We start from the raw sequence: 16,612 nt of genomic DNA, 5'->3' as shown, positions 1-16,612 counted from the left end.
GATACAATGCTATCTAATAGGCAGTGTTATCTTCTCTTTACAGATAAAAAAGAACTTTGAGTCAGGGAGAAGATTCTAGACTGCTCACTCTTAACTCACACATACTCAAGATTTACTTCCCTGGGACTCCTCAAAGTTGACAAGTTGGGCCCTAAAAAATGGAAAATAAAATATTTTCTGGATAGCTTTTTTATGTTTTAAAGTAACGGCTTTAGTGAGATATAATTCACATACCATAAAATATATTCTTTTAAATGTAGGATTTAGTGACGTTAGTATATTCAAGTGTTGTGGAACCATCGCCACTATCTAATTCCACATTTTCACTACCCCCCAAAGAAAGCCAGTACCCGTTAGCAGTCACTCCTATCCCTCCTTCTCTCCAGCCCCTTATAATCTGCTTTCTGTCTCTCTGAATATCCCTCTGCTGGACATTTCATTTTTTTTTTCCTAAAAACAAGTTTTATTTAAATAAGAGTTTAAATACATTACATAACATTAAAACTGAAGGGGGAAAAAAAACACCAAAAACCAGTTTGTTACCTCACATGGCATTGGGCAGCTGTTGCTAGTAAGTTGCAAGCTCTACAGCTACATGAACTGATAGGTCGGTTTGTAACTTGTTCCCTTGTCAAAAGTTTAACTGATAGTAGGGTGGCCTCACATTCTATTTGGACATCGATTAACTAGGATATGTCTGGTCAAAAAGACTTTGGCAGCAAGCCAGATGCCCTATCCCTTCTGCTCTAAGTTCTGCCCATCTGGTCATGTTGGAGACTCCAGGGGATCTTTTCCTGATGGCCACAGGCTCCCTCTAGCAATACAGCTGCCTTACCCCATCCTCCACTCGGCTTCACCGAGGGCTGTTCAGGTGGTGACATTCTCTTAGGGCAGGAAACTCTGGAAAGGGATCGCTGAGGAGCTTCTGGCCAGACATAGCCATCTGTGATCTTGGGGCTCTGGACTTGGCTGAAACATCACCTTATTGCTTTGTTTCAGGCGGGACATTGCCAGGTGCCTACTGCTTGACCTCTGTTTAAATGAAGGACTTCAAGACTAGACAGCATGCCTCTTTTCAGTTTATTGCATGAAGGAGTTACACTAGTCCAAGTTAAAAGCAGACCCCAAATGGTTACATTATACAAGCTGTGAGGTTTTTATTTAAACTTGTGACAAGGGACAGAAGGGAAATTCTACTCACTGAAGCTTAAGTGAGGAAATCCTCACTTAAGCTTCAGTGAGCCAAAAGCACTTAAAACCCATGAACCTTCAGCTGGTCGTCCTTAGCTACTCCAATCTCTACAAGGAACTGGCATATGTTCTTGCGCTGGTCACCCTGTAGCTGAATTATTTCCCATATATCCCTTTCTCCTCACCACTGTTCAACACACTTTCTCCTGTTATTAACATTTTACATTATTGTGCTATATTTGTTATAATTGATGAATTAAGGATGATACATTATTATCAATTAATGTAACTGTAGTTTACATATGGCTCGCTCTTTGAGTTGTACAGTTATTGGGGTTTTGACAAATGCATCATGCCATGTATCTACCATTCTAATAAGATACAGAATTTTTTCACTGCCCTAAAAAGCCTGTGTGTTCCCTCTATTCATCCCTTCCTTTCTCTTCCCAAACCCCTGGAAACCTCTGATCTTTTTACTGTCTCCATAATTTTGTCTTTTCCAGAATGCCATGCAGAGTGACTGTACCATTTTGTACTCTCACCAGCAATAAGTGAGAGTTTCTGTTGCTCTTTATCCTTGTTAGCATTTGATATTGTCAGTGTTTGAATTGTGGCCATTCTAAGAGATATGTAATAGTATCTCGTTGTTTTAGTTTGCATTTCCCAAATGATATATAACGTTGAATATCTTTTCAAATATTTATTTGCCATATTCATATATTTTGTGATATGCAGTTTGTTCAGATAGATCTTTTTCCTATTAAAAAACGGGATTGGGAGTTCCCGTTGTGGCGCAGTGGTTAACGAATCCGACTAGGAACCATGAGGTTGCGGGTTCGGTCCCTGCCCTTGCTCAGTGGGTTAAGGATCTGGCGTTGCCGTGAGCTGTGGTGTAGGTTGCAGACGCGGCTCGGATCCCGCGTTGCTGTGCCTCTGGCGTAGGCCGGTGGCTACAGCTCCGATTCAACCCCTAGCCTGGGAACCTCCATATGCCGCGGGAGCGGCCCAAGGAATAGCAACAACAACAACAACAAAAGACAAAAAAAAAAAAAAAAAAAAAAAAAAAAAAAAAAAAAATAAAAAAACGGGATTGTTTTCTGATTGATGAGTCTTATTGTGTCTTTGTGTATTTGAATACATTATCATATAGGTGTTTTTTGAATATATTCTTCCAGTTGTGGCCAATCCTTTCATTCTCGTAATAGTGTCTTTCATAGAACAGATTTTTTAAAAAAATTTTAATATAGTCCATTATATTAACTTTTTCTTTAATGGATTGTGCTTTTGATGTTGTACCTTAAAAAGCCAGTGTTACCTAGCTTTTCTCCTGTTATCTTCTAGGAGTTTTATAGCTTTGCGTTGTACATTTAGGTCTCTGATCCATTTAGGGTTAATTTTTGTCAAAGGTGCGCCGTCTATATCTAGATCCATTATTTTTCATGTGGGTATTCAGTTGTTCTGGCATACAGTTATTTTACAAAAGACGATATACTTTCTCCCACCGAATTACTTTTGTTCTTTTGTCAAATATCAGTTGACTGTATTAATATGGGATTATATGGGGGGAGTTCTCTATTGTGTTTTGTTGAGCTACTTTCTGTTCTTTCACCAGTACCATAGTGTCTTTATTATTATAGCTCTGTATTAAGTTTTGAAGTCAAGTACTGTCAGCCCTCCAGCTTTGTTCTTCTTCAGTATTTTGTTGGCTGTTCTGGGTCTTTTGCAGACTTTAGGATCAGTTTGTTGACAGCCACAAAACTTGTTGGGATATTAATTGGGATTGTGTTGAATCTGTAAATCAAAATGGTTGTTGCTATTGAGTCTACCTATCATGCCAACTCCGTTTATTTAGATCTTTGATTTTTTTTTCAGAGTTTTGTAGTTTTCTTCATGTAGATCTTGTACATAATATCATTATATTTACCCCGTGTATTTCTTCTCTAATTTTTCAATCCCGATATAGATGATGTTGCACTTTTAATTCAAATTCCAGTTGTTCATTACTGTTTTGTAAGAAAGTAACTATTTTTAATTAACCTTGTATCCTATGACCTTGTTGTAACTATTTATTAGTTCTGTGAGTTTTTTTGTTGGAAATATATATAACCTGTTAAAAGTTTAAGCAAACTGAACAAATGAAAGCAGTTGTATTGCAAATACAGAACATAACCATATAGGTGTAAAAAAACTAAGTAACTGCTAAACCCAGGTCATTTGACTTATACCCTTAGTTGAGTGGGAGGTAGAGGGGTGGGGAACAACTGCAAACAAATCCTGAACTCTTTCTGAAAGATTTATTGTAGTTATATGAAAGAAGCAATATGAAATTGTTTGTGGTGTATAGTAGAACTGAGTAAATAAATATGTTGATGTGTTGGAAGCCAGGGTTCTCATTGTGGAAGAAGACAAATACAGACATGGAATGGGGCAAAGCATGGGGGAAAAGGACCCTGTGGGAGTACATTGGAATTGGAGATGTCAATATAAACTCATGGTTTCTAATAAGTTTTATATGCACACTCAAACAGGTACATACATGAGTGTGTATACTTACATACATAGATGTATTCCTAATTCTTTCAGCTGAAAAGACCTAGAAACATACCCCAGTAAGCACCTCTGGCACTCAGATATTGGTTACTAATGCAAGTCCCCAGCGAAAAGGAATCTTAGCTTCTGGTAGAAACTGTTAATTCCAGGGCTGAGGCAGGAAAGGTGCAAGGTGGGCCTAGAACAACATGTAATGCCAGAAATTGAAGACGTTCTTTAAGAAAAAAAAAAAGTTGTAGATTGGGGCATGTCAAGGGGACACAGGAGCCAATTTAAGGGGCTTCCAGTGACCAAATCTGGGATGACTTGAGCGTAAAAATACCAACGATAGTAATAAATTATAAGCCACTGAGAAATAGGAATTCTTTTGCTATGAAAACAAAGAAAGGCTAAATAATTATAGGTACCAGATTACAGAATTAAAAAAAAAAAAACCAGTTAAATGAAATATGTGCTTCTGAATGGATCTAATCCTTTTCACTGAGGAAAAACACGTGCTACAATGGATGTCACTGGGCCATTGACAAAATTAGAGTACAGATGGTAGATCACAGTATTGTACCATTGTTAAATTTCCTGAACCTGCTAACCCACTGTAGATGTGTAATGGAATCTTCTTGATTTTAGGAAGTATACTTTGAATTACTTAGGAGTAATGAGGCATGATATGTGAGGCTTGCTTTCAGATGTTCTGAAAAACCATTTGCATGTGTGTGTGTATGCATGCACTGCTCAGCATGAATGGAAATGATAAATGAGTCAGAATGTTATCAGTTGGTGCATCTCTATAAGGAGTATACAGAGTTCCTTTATACTATTCTTTCAACCTTTACTTGGAATTATTCCAAGTAAAGGATTTTTTAAAAGGTTGGTGTTGGGCATGCAGAAAATATTAAGGATAACAGAGCAGAATTCTGAAAGCAGAAGGTTTGATAACGTCAAGTATTTGGAAGGACTGTTATATGGAAGAAGGATTAAGACTTTGAATTTGGCTGATCTTATTTTCTGTCAGCCTGCTTTGTGTAGTATCATTACAGCACATTTAAGAGACCGTGACTGGAGTGAGAGGTAGGAGTTCTTTAAGCTTTATGGAGTTTTCAGTATCATTCAGTACAGAGAGGTGCAAAGACCTGCAGTGCTAAGGATTCATCAAGTAGAACGCATGAGTGAAGGGGACTGGGTATAGGAAAATGGGAACTGGTGGCAGCATGCAAGCAGTGTCTTCTCAAAAGACTTTCAAATACAATTAAAGACAAAACCAAAACCCTGTGTGGTACTCCAGTGGGCTATGCGTGGCCCGGGGGGTGGCCAGTTGTGACCCCTGGTCTTACATAATCCCTCTTTTTTTTTTTTTTTTTCAGATGAAGGAACAGGTACCAAAAGTCACAAAGTGTGTGAAATAATGAAAGGTGTAAATGTGTACATACATATCAAAACACGCCATTTTTAATGAAAGAAATTAATATCCACACATTCATACTTCTGTACAGTTTTGAGTAATATATAATTTTAAGCTGTTTACAAATAATATGTAATGCTTCAAATATTACATAATGTTGATAATACATTTCTAGCAGAAATAAATATATTGCACTTAAAAAGAACTTCATTAGATGTTACTTCATAGTATTAGGCTTATAACTTCTTTTCTCATAAAACATTTCCCATGCCCTTCCCCCCACCCCCAACACACACACTTCATTACAGTGACTGTTCTCACGCAATTCATTAAGCAAATGAACACAGCAAACAATAGAACTGTGATAGAGTCTACTAAAGAGGCTATATCCAATTTTATCCTTTAGGAAATAAAAGACCTTCTTTTAGATTTCTGACACTAAGAAAAACAACTAAATACAGTATTTTAATGTACCAGAAGTAAAATACAACAAATTGTATTTTTTGTCCAAATGTACTATTTCACCAAAATGTTTTTATTTTCTTATTATCGGGGAGGGGATTAGAATTATCCAAGGGGAGGGACACGGAAATAAGGGTCAGAAAATACTTATGGATTATCTGCCTATCAAATATTTATAAATGAGCCTTTGCCTATTTAAGCATGCTGAAGAAAGCTAAATATTGAAATATTTTATAACTGGCCTGATATAATAGTGAAGAAAGGATGTTATGATTTTCTAAAATTTTAGAAGAGTTTTTAACCTTCCCTTTGTTTACATAAGACCCTTACATTCTGAAATAATATAAAAAATTTTTTAATTTATTCTATACCCAGTCTGACTTTCTAAAGGAGCCAGCTAAAAATCTTTTCTGTCCAGTGCTTTATTTATTTTTGTCCATCTAGATTTTAGAGTATAATATTGTTTTGTTTGTAACAATGATCAATTCCACACACATTTAATAATGAAAACAGTTTTTCTTACTTAGAAAATAGAAGATTGGGTAAAAAAACTGCTTTTCTTGCCATATTTGATCTTGCATATTATATAACTGCATTTTTTTAACTTTAGCTACTGAGTCACGGCTTGAGTTTGACTATGTTTTCAATGGGCTGGTAAAGTCACTCCATTTACTTAGAGCACATTTTTCTCAATAAAATGCAGCTTAAATATAAGCAGGACAGCCTGAACAGCTAATGTGAAATTCAGAATTGGGATAAATATCCTAATATCTCTGTAAAAAATTCGTAGGCAGTATGGGATGAGGATTCTTTGCTTCTTAGGAATAGTTATTTCTTGGGTTTTTAGAGGTTTCCTTTCTTCCCCCTGAGGTGGAGATATTGTGGCTGGAGAAGTGCAGTGACAGAGCTGTGGATAACGGTGGGCAAAGGGGATTTTGGAATTCCCAAGTCAGTGTGACTCCTACACAGTGTGATGATAAATCATCATCAGGAAGCTTCTTAGTAATGCCTCCTCTGTGCCCTCCACCTAGAAATGGTGGTAGGCTTTTCAGACAACATATCACTGTTCTGAATGCAAAAGAAACAGCGATGCAATATAAATTCATTAATGTAGACCTTGTCACCTAATAATTTGTGATATGTTAGACACAAGCTGTATATGTTTATACTTTCAAGGGTGGATGGAGGAGGGGAGGGGGGAAGATTTACTAAATCAAAGAAATAAATGAGCTTATTCAGAATTATTGATAAGTGTTTTAAAAACAAGTCATAACTAAGTCATGAATTAATTCTTTGGGGTTAGATAAAGCCATTCTGGCAGGGCTGCTTTTTAGCAGCACTACGCAGTAGCCAAGCTTTTCGATACTGTTATATACCTGGGGGGAACCCTGAATTTATTTCAAAAATACTATAACTCATGCCCTTTATCATTCATTTGGCTTTCTCACTAAGTATCTAGTTCTTGCGTTTGCCTTTGGTAAAATAGACTTTTGAGTTTTAAATCTTAAATATAAAAGGAATTAAATTATAGTAAACAAGCAGAATAGTTCAGAAAGACCCTGGTGGGGCAGATACCTACCCCTGGATCCCATGACTAGATTGACTGATTGGGTTAAGCACTATTGGACTTCGGCTTCTTTCTTTTTCAAATGATACCAAATACTTTGAAAATGTATCCAATTTAGAATTTCAGGTGTGATTTTTCTGGGAGCATACTTTGATGGCTGTCTTTGTTTTTGTCTAAGCACACTACTTATTTTTAGTCTTATATTGATTATAAAATAAAGTTATGAAGTCAGGAAATACTGTTCTAAAACCATATTTAACAAAAATGTACACCAATCAGGAAAAATGTCAAAATAGTATGAAAATGATCCTTGCATTAACATTGAAAAGAAAATTCATCTATGGATTCACTTTGGTAGACAAGTAATTTATAAGGGTAATAAGTAGCATCATGAAAAATAGTATTTACTTTTGTTATTCCTGCTTTAAGCAGAAGTCCTCTGTATTAAAAGCACTGACAAAAGGCCAACTATTAAATATTAAATCCCTTTTCTAAGCTCTATGGATATTTAAACATTATGCCTAACTGCTTTTTTTTTTTTTTTTTTTGGTAAAAGAAATGCACATGTGTGCTGTGTTTGAAAACAAACCACCTGTGGATACTACAGTGTAACATGCAAGAAGTTAGAAATAAGCCTCCAGTGTCTGCCATAGGACTATGAGATATTTAGTTAACACGGCTGTGCTTTTCCATAACTAAATTTTGGAATACAGTGGAGAGAACCAATTGCAAGTCCAACAATGGCATTGGGTAGACAGGCCATGCCAGTATACCTTATTTCATACGCTGGAAATGCCCAAGAAGGCATTTGATATGGAAAATCCTAACATTAAAATGACCAAATAAAATTTCACTTGAGTCTGATGTGATAAGTATATTACATTTACTTCCAAATACAGCTCTGCTCTCAGCAGCAAGATTTCTTCTTTGGACAGATTCAGTACTTTTATAGTCAGAGCAAAGTAGAATGAATATTGTGTAAAAATTAAGAGTATTGGGGGACTCTTTGAAGAAGACAGGTTAAATCCTATGGCTAGAATGTATTTTGTCTAAAGTTGAAGGACAGTAAACTTCTTTAAATCTCTGTTAGGGAAATGAACTGTTGCATATGCCAAATGTTTTACCCTGATTGTAAATGCTTAGATATATATGGCTGAAAAATAATACAGATATTATATATAACTATGATATAGTTAATTACTATTATAAATATTTAAAGAAGGCTTAAGAAGATAGCAGGAGTTGAAAATAAAGTGGATAAATGCTTTAGGTTTGCTTATAAGCACTGCCAATGTTTTAGTCAGGGTGCATTGAGTTAACATGCAATTTCATATTATGGACCTAGAAAAATGGTAGAGTCACTGAATGTAACACAATAAGAAAAAAGGGCAAATCAGATATATGGACACATTACTATTCATGACCATAGGTTAAATGGTGGCTATATGGGCATTTAGAATGGTCATTCATAAATTCCTGTCAATCAGTGGTAGCGGCTAATCAAACAATGAAGCAGATTTACTAAAAATGAGAATTTGACCTGGTGCAAATTCAGAGCAAAATAGAAGGGCTGAAGTAAAAATGAAGGGACCTTTGGTACCCATGGTAGAAAAATTCCTTTCAGAATAGGGCAACTATCTTTTCATTGTAGCTGTAAGTAAAGAAAGTCTCACATGTTGGTGTGTAGAGACCTTAGAGTGGTCCTCAGTGAATGAAGTCAATAGTGTATTTAGACTGAAGTCCAGAAAAATAAAATCTGTTTTACAATGTTACATACAGAGGCTCTTGCTTCTTAATAGTATATGGAAGATTTTCCCTACATAAATGGCAAGTAACTGTAAGAAAGAGTATTAGGAAGAAAGACAAAACTGTGAAAGAGAACTTGTCAGGTACTGCCCCTTCAGTACTACAAAAAGAACTTTGTGAAGTCATTACCATGTATTCATCTGCAAAACAGGATGCATGAGCATTATCTTAGCTCCTTCTCCAGCAAACTAACACAAAGGAAAACTAAACATGCTTAAGCTATAGCACTACAAATATTTTTCTACTGGCTCTCATTTCTACAGGGAGAAATGGACTTAAGTTAGTCATTATGGTCAGTATGTTACATAGTATTGCCTCTTTGAAGATTCTTTTATCCTGTGGAAAGTAGAAAGAAAACCTATACACCTTGACATTTTACATTACTGCATTGACACAGCATTTTTAACCACTAGGAATAGTGCACCTTAAGATTCATCTGCCTTGTATTGTTAAACTTTTTGGGTAAACCGATATCCTCTTAGTCGCAGGACTTCGGCTGGCTAAGGACTTTACACTGATTCTCTCAAACCCAAGAGCTGTCCCCAACTATGGATGAATCCTGGTCCATGGTGCCTTCCCTCAGTGGTAGGTTTTATTGTGAGTCCTGCTCTCCTCTTTAATAAGTCTCATGTCTCTGGGAGAGCCCCTGCTCCAAACTCCACATCCCACCCACCCAACCCTGTCCTGTATTCCCATACCCATTTGCACATTTTGGATCTGGATTCTCCTATTTTCGGGAGAGTCATACAAATGGCGTCATCACAGCAGAGGAATGGCGCAGTCCTTGGATAGCAGCATAGGGCCCCTGCTGAAAGTAGTGATGGTACCGGGGCATGTGGAATGAGGGAAATGTTGGGCCACTCCCCTGCATGGAGCTGGCAATGGCTGATGGGGTCAGAGGCATCCCGAGTCGGCTGTATGGTGGCAGAGAACCTTGTATGGGGTGAGGAATGGGTGTTGCTATGGATGCTGTGCTGGTGCCAAGAGCAGTCAGGGACTGTGGGTGCTGAAATCCAGGGAAACTGGATGAAGATGATACCCAGGAGCTGAGAGACAAATTATCAGATGTTGTAAAGGCTGATCCTGAAAGAAAAAAAAATCTCATTAGACTGAAGACTCTACCTCAGTGTGCAAATCAGGAATTAAATTATTGCTTAAGGGTCAATCTATTTTTAAAAATATGTAATAGATCTATAATTTAAAAAGAGAAACAGTATGAGACAACCTTTCTACATAAGAAGATATCATTTATACCATATATCTAAGAGAATTTACTTAACAGAGAAAGGCTTAACTTACTAGATGCCATGCATATTCCCTGAGAGTAGCCAGAACACTAGCACCCTGCCTGAAGGTAATGACCTGATTTCCTCTGAAGGAGTTCCAAATAGCTGATAATCTGGCCTAACCTCTGTAGCAGCCCCATAAATAAGGCTCGACAGACAAGCCTCAACAATGCTATCTGGTTTCCAAAACCACTGTGAAAATCCACAAGAGTATTTTTTCTTTCTTTCTCTTTCTTTCTTTCTTTCTTTTCTTTCTTTCTTTTTTTTTTTTTTTTTTTTTTTTTTTGTCTTTTTGCCATTTCTAGGGCCACTCCCGTGGCATATGGAGGTTCCCAGGCTAGGGGTCTAATCAGAGCTGCAGCTGCAGGCCTAACCAGAGCCACAGCAATGCCAGATCTGAGCCACATCTACAACCTACACCACAGCTCACATCAACGCCGGATCCTTAACCCACTGAGCAAGGCGAGGGATCGAACCCACAACTTCAGGGTTCCTAGTCAGATTCGTTAAACCACTGAGCCACGACGGGACCTTCTCTCTTTTTTTTTTTTTTTTTTTGAGCTTCCTTAACCCTTTTCTTTTGGAAATAATAATATCAGTTACTATGTTGATTATATTTAAGACAGATACACAAAATCCAAACATATTCTAATATTCCAGCTATACTCAGAAGTTGAAATGTGGGAACAATAATAAGCCAAATATAAACCATAATTCTTAGAAGTTACTCTGAAAAGAAATGCCTGACACTTTCCCACACGACTATATTGAAGGATGTAAGGGAATACTTTAATAACTGGATCACATTCCATATTCTTAGATGAAAATTAAAATGTTTTTTAAAAGTCATTCATTCTCAAATTAACTTACTGATTTACTGTAAAGCCAGTGAAATGCTAATTCCCCCACTTCAACTCCACTCTCAAAATTACCAGGACAAATAATGACAGAATATTAAAATTTTTTAAATTGTAATAAGGGTAGATTTTCCCTACAGGATGTAAAAACATACATGTTATAAAACAAAATGATGCATTTGTGAAAATAGTATAGTACTAAGCAAAGATTAGAAGCCAGGTCAATAGAAAATTGTCACAAAACAAAATATGTGTGTATATTGTATTTATCACATACTTAGTATATAATAAACACATCATTACAAACTGCCAGGAATGATAGCTTAGCTTCCATAATTTTTTATTAGATATTTGCCAAGTTGCAAGAGTATGTTTTTCTTATATTGTAGCATCCAGAAGTTTAAACAAATGTTAACATTGAATTTTCCAGCTGAATAACTGGTAGTTCATTTGGATTTAGTTGTAAAAGATATCATATGTTTTGACTGTTTATGCTGTTCCGTATCATAAACATAAAAATATGACGAAGGACATTCCCTATACAAATACCCCTGTGCCCAGACATCTTCTGGTGTCTTTTCTCTGGCCTCCCAGACGTAGATGTTCAAAGGGCTCCTACCTGAACGTCTACAGTGGAGGCATTTTGGGTTACCCCCCTCTATTCTCACCAAGGCCACTGCCTCACACAATGGACTTCATTAGAAGAATCTGCCTTTTAAAAGTGTTTTCCATTCTAGTCATTTATCCTAATAAGATACTCTTGATGTCAGTGAAACAGATATATTCCTTGACTTTCAGACTGTAAAACTGAGGTTCAGAAAGACTAAGAGACCACCTCTAAAATCCAGTAGCTCTTTGGTAGTATCACAGATAAGTAGCTCCTGGGTCCTGGCTCAGAGGCTCAATGTCCTTTTACTGGAAAACAAACCACAGGAAAGCTTCAGGCAGCATAATCACTTAAGACTTAGAGGCAAAACAAGGATCAGCCTTAGGCTGTCTCTTCCTGAAGAGACTTCTCAAATACTTTGGGGCAGTCTCTCCCCTGAAGACTAGACATCTCATCACCTCCCTACCTGCATTCCCCTTTGGATGCTCTTGCTCCCGGAAGCTGTCTTACCTCGATTCTGTGTCGTCTGAACCTCATCCCCCAGCACATCCTCTTCTCCTCCATAGGTACGGATGGGTGAGCGGGCATAGGAATGCTTTTGAATCAGGCTCTCCACACTTTCCCTAGGTTAGAGAGTAAGCAAACTAAAAAGTTAAGTACTCAGAGAAGGAGAGGCATCTTGAAGATCATTTACTAGTCAGGCAAACCATTTTCTCAGCCAAAAGGCCACCACTTCCAGGAAAGACAACATTCAAAACATGTACAGTTTTTACATTGTAGACTCCTCAGAAACATGACCTCAGGCATACAAATACAAGAAACCTAACTGCATAGGAGAGGCACAATCCTCTGAAATCCTACAAAATGAGGGACAGAGGTGAACAAGGGGCTATAAAACCAGACCATAGGAATATGGATTTAGTGATATGAAAAAATGACAATGAATTTATACTGGGAGCTGCAATCCTGTGTCTTCATTAGCTAATGAATACAAAACAAATACTTACCTGATATGAACTGCAGTGATTGAACATCTGATGAAATGTTGGCCCAAAGTTCACAATATCATTAGTCATAAAAAGACTCAATGTTCACTAATAAACCTAGTTAAGTGCATATAGTATATGACATTATGGGTAGTTTGGATAATGGACATTTTGAGATTCTTGTTGCTTTAAGGCTGAAAATTATAGAAAACCTGTGAAAAATACATAAATGGCCACTAGGGCACCAATTTATTTGGGGGCCTAAATTCCCGTGTTGCTGTAGCTGTGGCTTAGGCCAGCGGCTACGGCTCCAGTTCAGTCCTTAGTCTGGGAACCTCCATATGCCGCATGTGAAGCCCTAAAAAGACAAGAAAAAAAAAAAGATAAAAACATTAAGCTTTAATAAGTCCATATCATCTGTTTAAAAGTGTAGTCTATTTTTAAAAGATCCCTGGAACAAACTTGTTTAACCATTGAGTTGGACTTGCTGAAATGAAAACATTTTATCATTTACTAAGAAGCACCGGTAAATATAATAGATGCTGAAGTTAACAGGATAATTTGGCATGACATGAACCCTAACTTATCATTTTGCCAACTGCCATATATTTTAATCTTTATATCCCCACATTCTGGTAAGTTTGGACCTTGGACCCCTGCAGCCTTAACACTTACTGAAGGACTTATTTCACTACAGTATTAGAGTGTGACTGTCTTTTTAGTAACTTGGGTCACTAAGAAAAAAGTCAGTTGAGTTGAGCAACCCTTAAAAAAAATGACGTCTATAACATACATTCAGCTGATGTCCTTTTAGTCTTAGCCATGTGTCATACTGATAATATTTAAGGTGAACTTAGAAAAAAATTAGGTGGTTACTTTCACATCAGGAAAGAACTTGCTTCAAATACCCTAGAAAATATTTTCTCTTAGTTAAAGTCATAAAAGAATGACCACCAGGGGTCTGAAATTATGGACTGTATATTTCTAAAGTGTATTCTTCTGCCCATCCTAGGGACACAAACTGCTCAATCCAAGCATTTAAGTTCAAAAGGAGAGTGAAGCACCTGCCTCTCTAAAAATGTCCTTCTGTAAAATCATTTAAACATTTTGTTCACATACATGCAAGAAAAACTTAACACAGCGAACCACTGACTTGTGAGATATGTTGCTTTTCTATATGAAGTACCTTATATTCATTTTGTCCTTAGAAGATCACTGGTATCATTACTTACTCTTATCTCTAAGAGGAAGAAAAAAGGGATTTTTATTGAAGTGATTTACTTGTGTCAGGCCTGGAAGTGAACTGAAAGCAATGGCAGTTCTTATATAAAGGATGGCATAATTAAATTATTGCCTTTTAAGTGATTGAAAACAGTGGTGCAAATCAGGGCCATCTATTCAAAGATGTTACAAAGAAGAGACAGCTCATGTTGTTTGCTTTATGTCTAATTCCTGTTTTCAGCAGAATGAAAAGTGCAAAGAATCTGTTTAGCCCAGAAGCCTATTGTGAGGATTTCTAAAATGTTGTGCCCTGAAAAATAAGGGATAACTCACCTAAACGGTTAAGTGATTTAGGTATTACAAGCTAGGACAGTGCCTTATAATGTTCAGTTCTGCTAAATTCCAAAGCAAGAGACAGTAGTTACTTTGGATTTTAATAGATAAATAAATGGTACCATTATTGAAGTTTTGCCTTTCTAATATCTGACACTAAATTATTTTTCTAAAAGAGCACATCATTACCTTAGATTATCTTCTGACTAATAATATACACGTGGGAGAGAAATTCATAGGCCAGAAGGTCGGCAAGATAGAGAAGGTAGCTTCAGGGATTATGTTGCTTCTGCCAGTATGTTCAAAACTGTTGGAAGTCGTGTGAACTCCTTGTTCAAACTCTAGATAAGCAAAACCAACATATTCTATCTGTACTGAACTGATTTTCTTTCCTCTATTCTCTAAAAATAGAGTGTAAATTTCTCAATTCTCGAAGACAAAACCTTTTCTTTCTCCTCACATTCTCCTTTGCACTATAACTAGACCCAATATATTCCTCTATAAATGCACTTACTAGATGGATGGCAATTTTGTGTTTGTATGACTCTCTCTCTACCACTACACTGTTGGCCTCTGAACAAAGGTGAGAACAATAGTTAGTTTCTTTATCTCCGCAGTGGTTCTCAAACAGTGTGTTATGGACTGTGTCCCCCACAATTCATGTGGAAATTTAATCGTCAGTGTGATAATTTTAGGATGTGAGGCCCTTGGTAGACAATTAGGTCTTGAGGGTGGAGCCCTCATGAATGGGATTAGTACCCTTTTAAGAAGTGACAGGAGAGCTTGCTTTAACTTTCTGTGCTTCAGCCCTTTGAGGACACAGTGAGAAGATGACTCTCTGTAAACTAGGAAGCAGGTCCTCACCAAAAACTGAAACCACTAGCACCTTGTCTTGGACTTCCCAGCTTCCATAACTGTGAGAAGTTAATGTTTAAGCCGCTCACAATGTGACATTTTTGTTATAGCAGCCCAAACAGGCTAAGACAGTGTTCATCAAAATTACCTGAAGGGCTGGTCAAAACAGACTGCTGGACCTCACCCTGGCATTTCTAATATACTAAGTCTGAAGTATGGCCTTGAGAATATAATTTCCAGTGTGTTTCTAGGTGACAATGATGCTGCTGACTTGGAGGCCACACTTGTAGAACCACTGCCCTAATGTAGTGGTTACTGCATGTTTGCTGGAATCTGCTTAGTTCAGATATCCTAGCCCTGCCACCTGCCAGCTGTGTGCCTTTGGGCAAATACTTCACTTCTGTGTGCCTCAGTTTTCTCAGCTGCAAAATAAGGATATTAATATGACCTAGCTCCTAGGGTTATTAGTAAGATTTAATGTTAATACATATAGAGTGTTTATATTGGTACCAGGCATATAATAATGTTCAATAAATGTTTATAGGTGAAAAAATTAAATTACTTTTGTTATTGAGTATCAAGGTCATATGTTTCCAAAGCTAGTTACATAATCATAATCATTTTAGATGAAACTGAGACTTCTAGTGGCTATAATTTGCCATGCTTCCTTTAAACCATCCTGTGTGTCATATATGTTAAGAGAGAAAATTAAATAAAAATTAAATGTTTTTTCAATTTATATTCTAATTTTCTCTCCTAAATGTAGACCTGGAAAAAGATGTACTTAGGGAAAATGTCAACTCCATTAAAATCAAATCTAATTTATAGGAAACAAAATATTTAAAGTTGTCCTTGCTTATCAATTTGCTCATGTTTTACTTCATAGCTTACTGGGCCTTTGTAAATAACTCCTTGTCACAATATTTTTCTAAAGATTTATGCAGATAATGTTATAAATTACTGGAAGACAATATATCAATATTTGTAGCTTCTACACAGTACTTAATAAATGAAAACTTTAGGTAATACAATTTGAAATGTATTATAAATCATTAATTTTAATTTGAGAACAGAAATATATTATGCAATCCATTTTGGAAAAACAAAATCACCGTAATCTTTTTAAAAGCTTTTAGATTTTAGTTTATTTTTATTTATTTGACTTAATCCTACTCACTTTTCTTTTCAATGGTAATATACATTTCTGGTTTTATATAATCATTAGCAACTTAAATAAGTAAACTATACCATATGGGGGAAGGGAGAGCTATTATGTTTCATTTTCTAAGTCTAACCATTGACTAGAACAAAGATCTCATGCAAACTACTGACTACTCAGCCTCTAAATAAACATTAGTAAACTGTGAGGCAGGGGGCAAATATCCCCTATGTATGTTCTATACACAGAAAGACACAAACAAGAAAAAAAAAAAAAAAAAAAGAGGACAAGTTACAACCATAAGTCAATTGTGAATAACTCTGCTAGACTATC

The 16,612-nt window shown here is 36.5% G+C and overlaps 1 protein-coding gene across 2 annotated transcripts in view; it reads right to left on the bottom strand.

Moving 5' to 3' along the window:
- The window catches only part of TBX20 (T-box 20), a 46,088-nt gene continuing 34,635 nt past the window's right edge, over positions 5,160-16,612 (bottom strand). For both annotated transcript variants that reach the window (XM_013990852.2, XM_003134794.4), the window contains exons 7-8: positions 12,236-12,348; positions 5,160-10,058 (exon numbers count right to left, since the gene is read on the bottom strand). In XM_013990852.2, the coding sequence (XP_013846306.1) occupies positions 9,718-10,058; positions 12,236-12,348 (454 nt within the window). In that variant the 3' untranslated portion in view covers positions 5,160-9,717. The remainder of the gene's footprint in view (positions 10,059-12,235; positions 12,349-16,612) is intronic.

Source organism: Sus scrofa, chromosome 18 (assembly GCF_000003025.6).
Source record: "Sus scrofa isolate TJ Tabasco breed Duroc chromosome 18, Sscrofa11.1, whole genome shotgun sequence".
Taxonomy (NCBI): domain Eukaryota; kingdom Metazoa; phylum Chordata; class Mammalia; order Artiodactyla; family Suidae; genus Sus; species Sus scrofa.
This window is presented reverse-complemented; position numbering and strand designations above follow the sequence as displayed.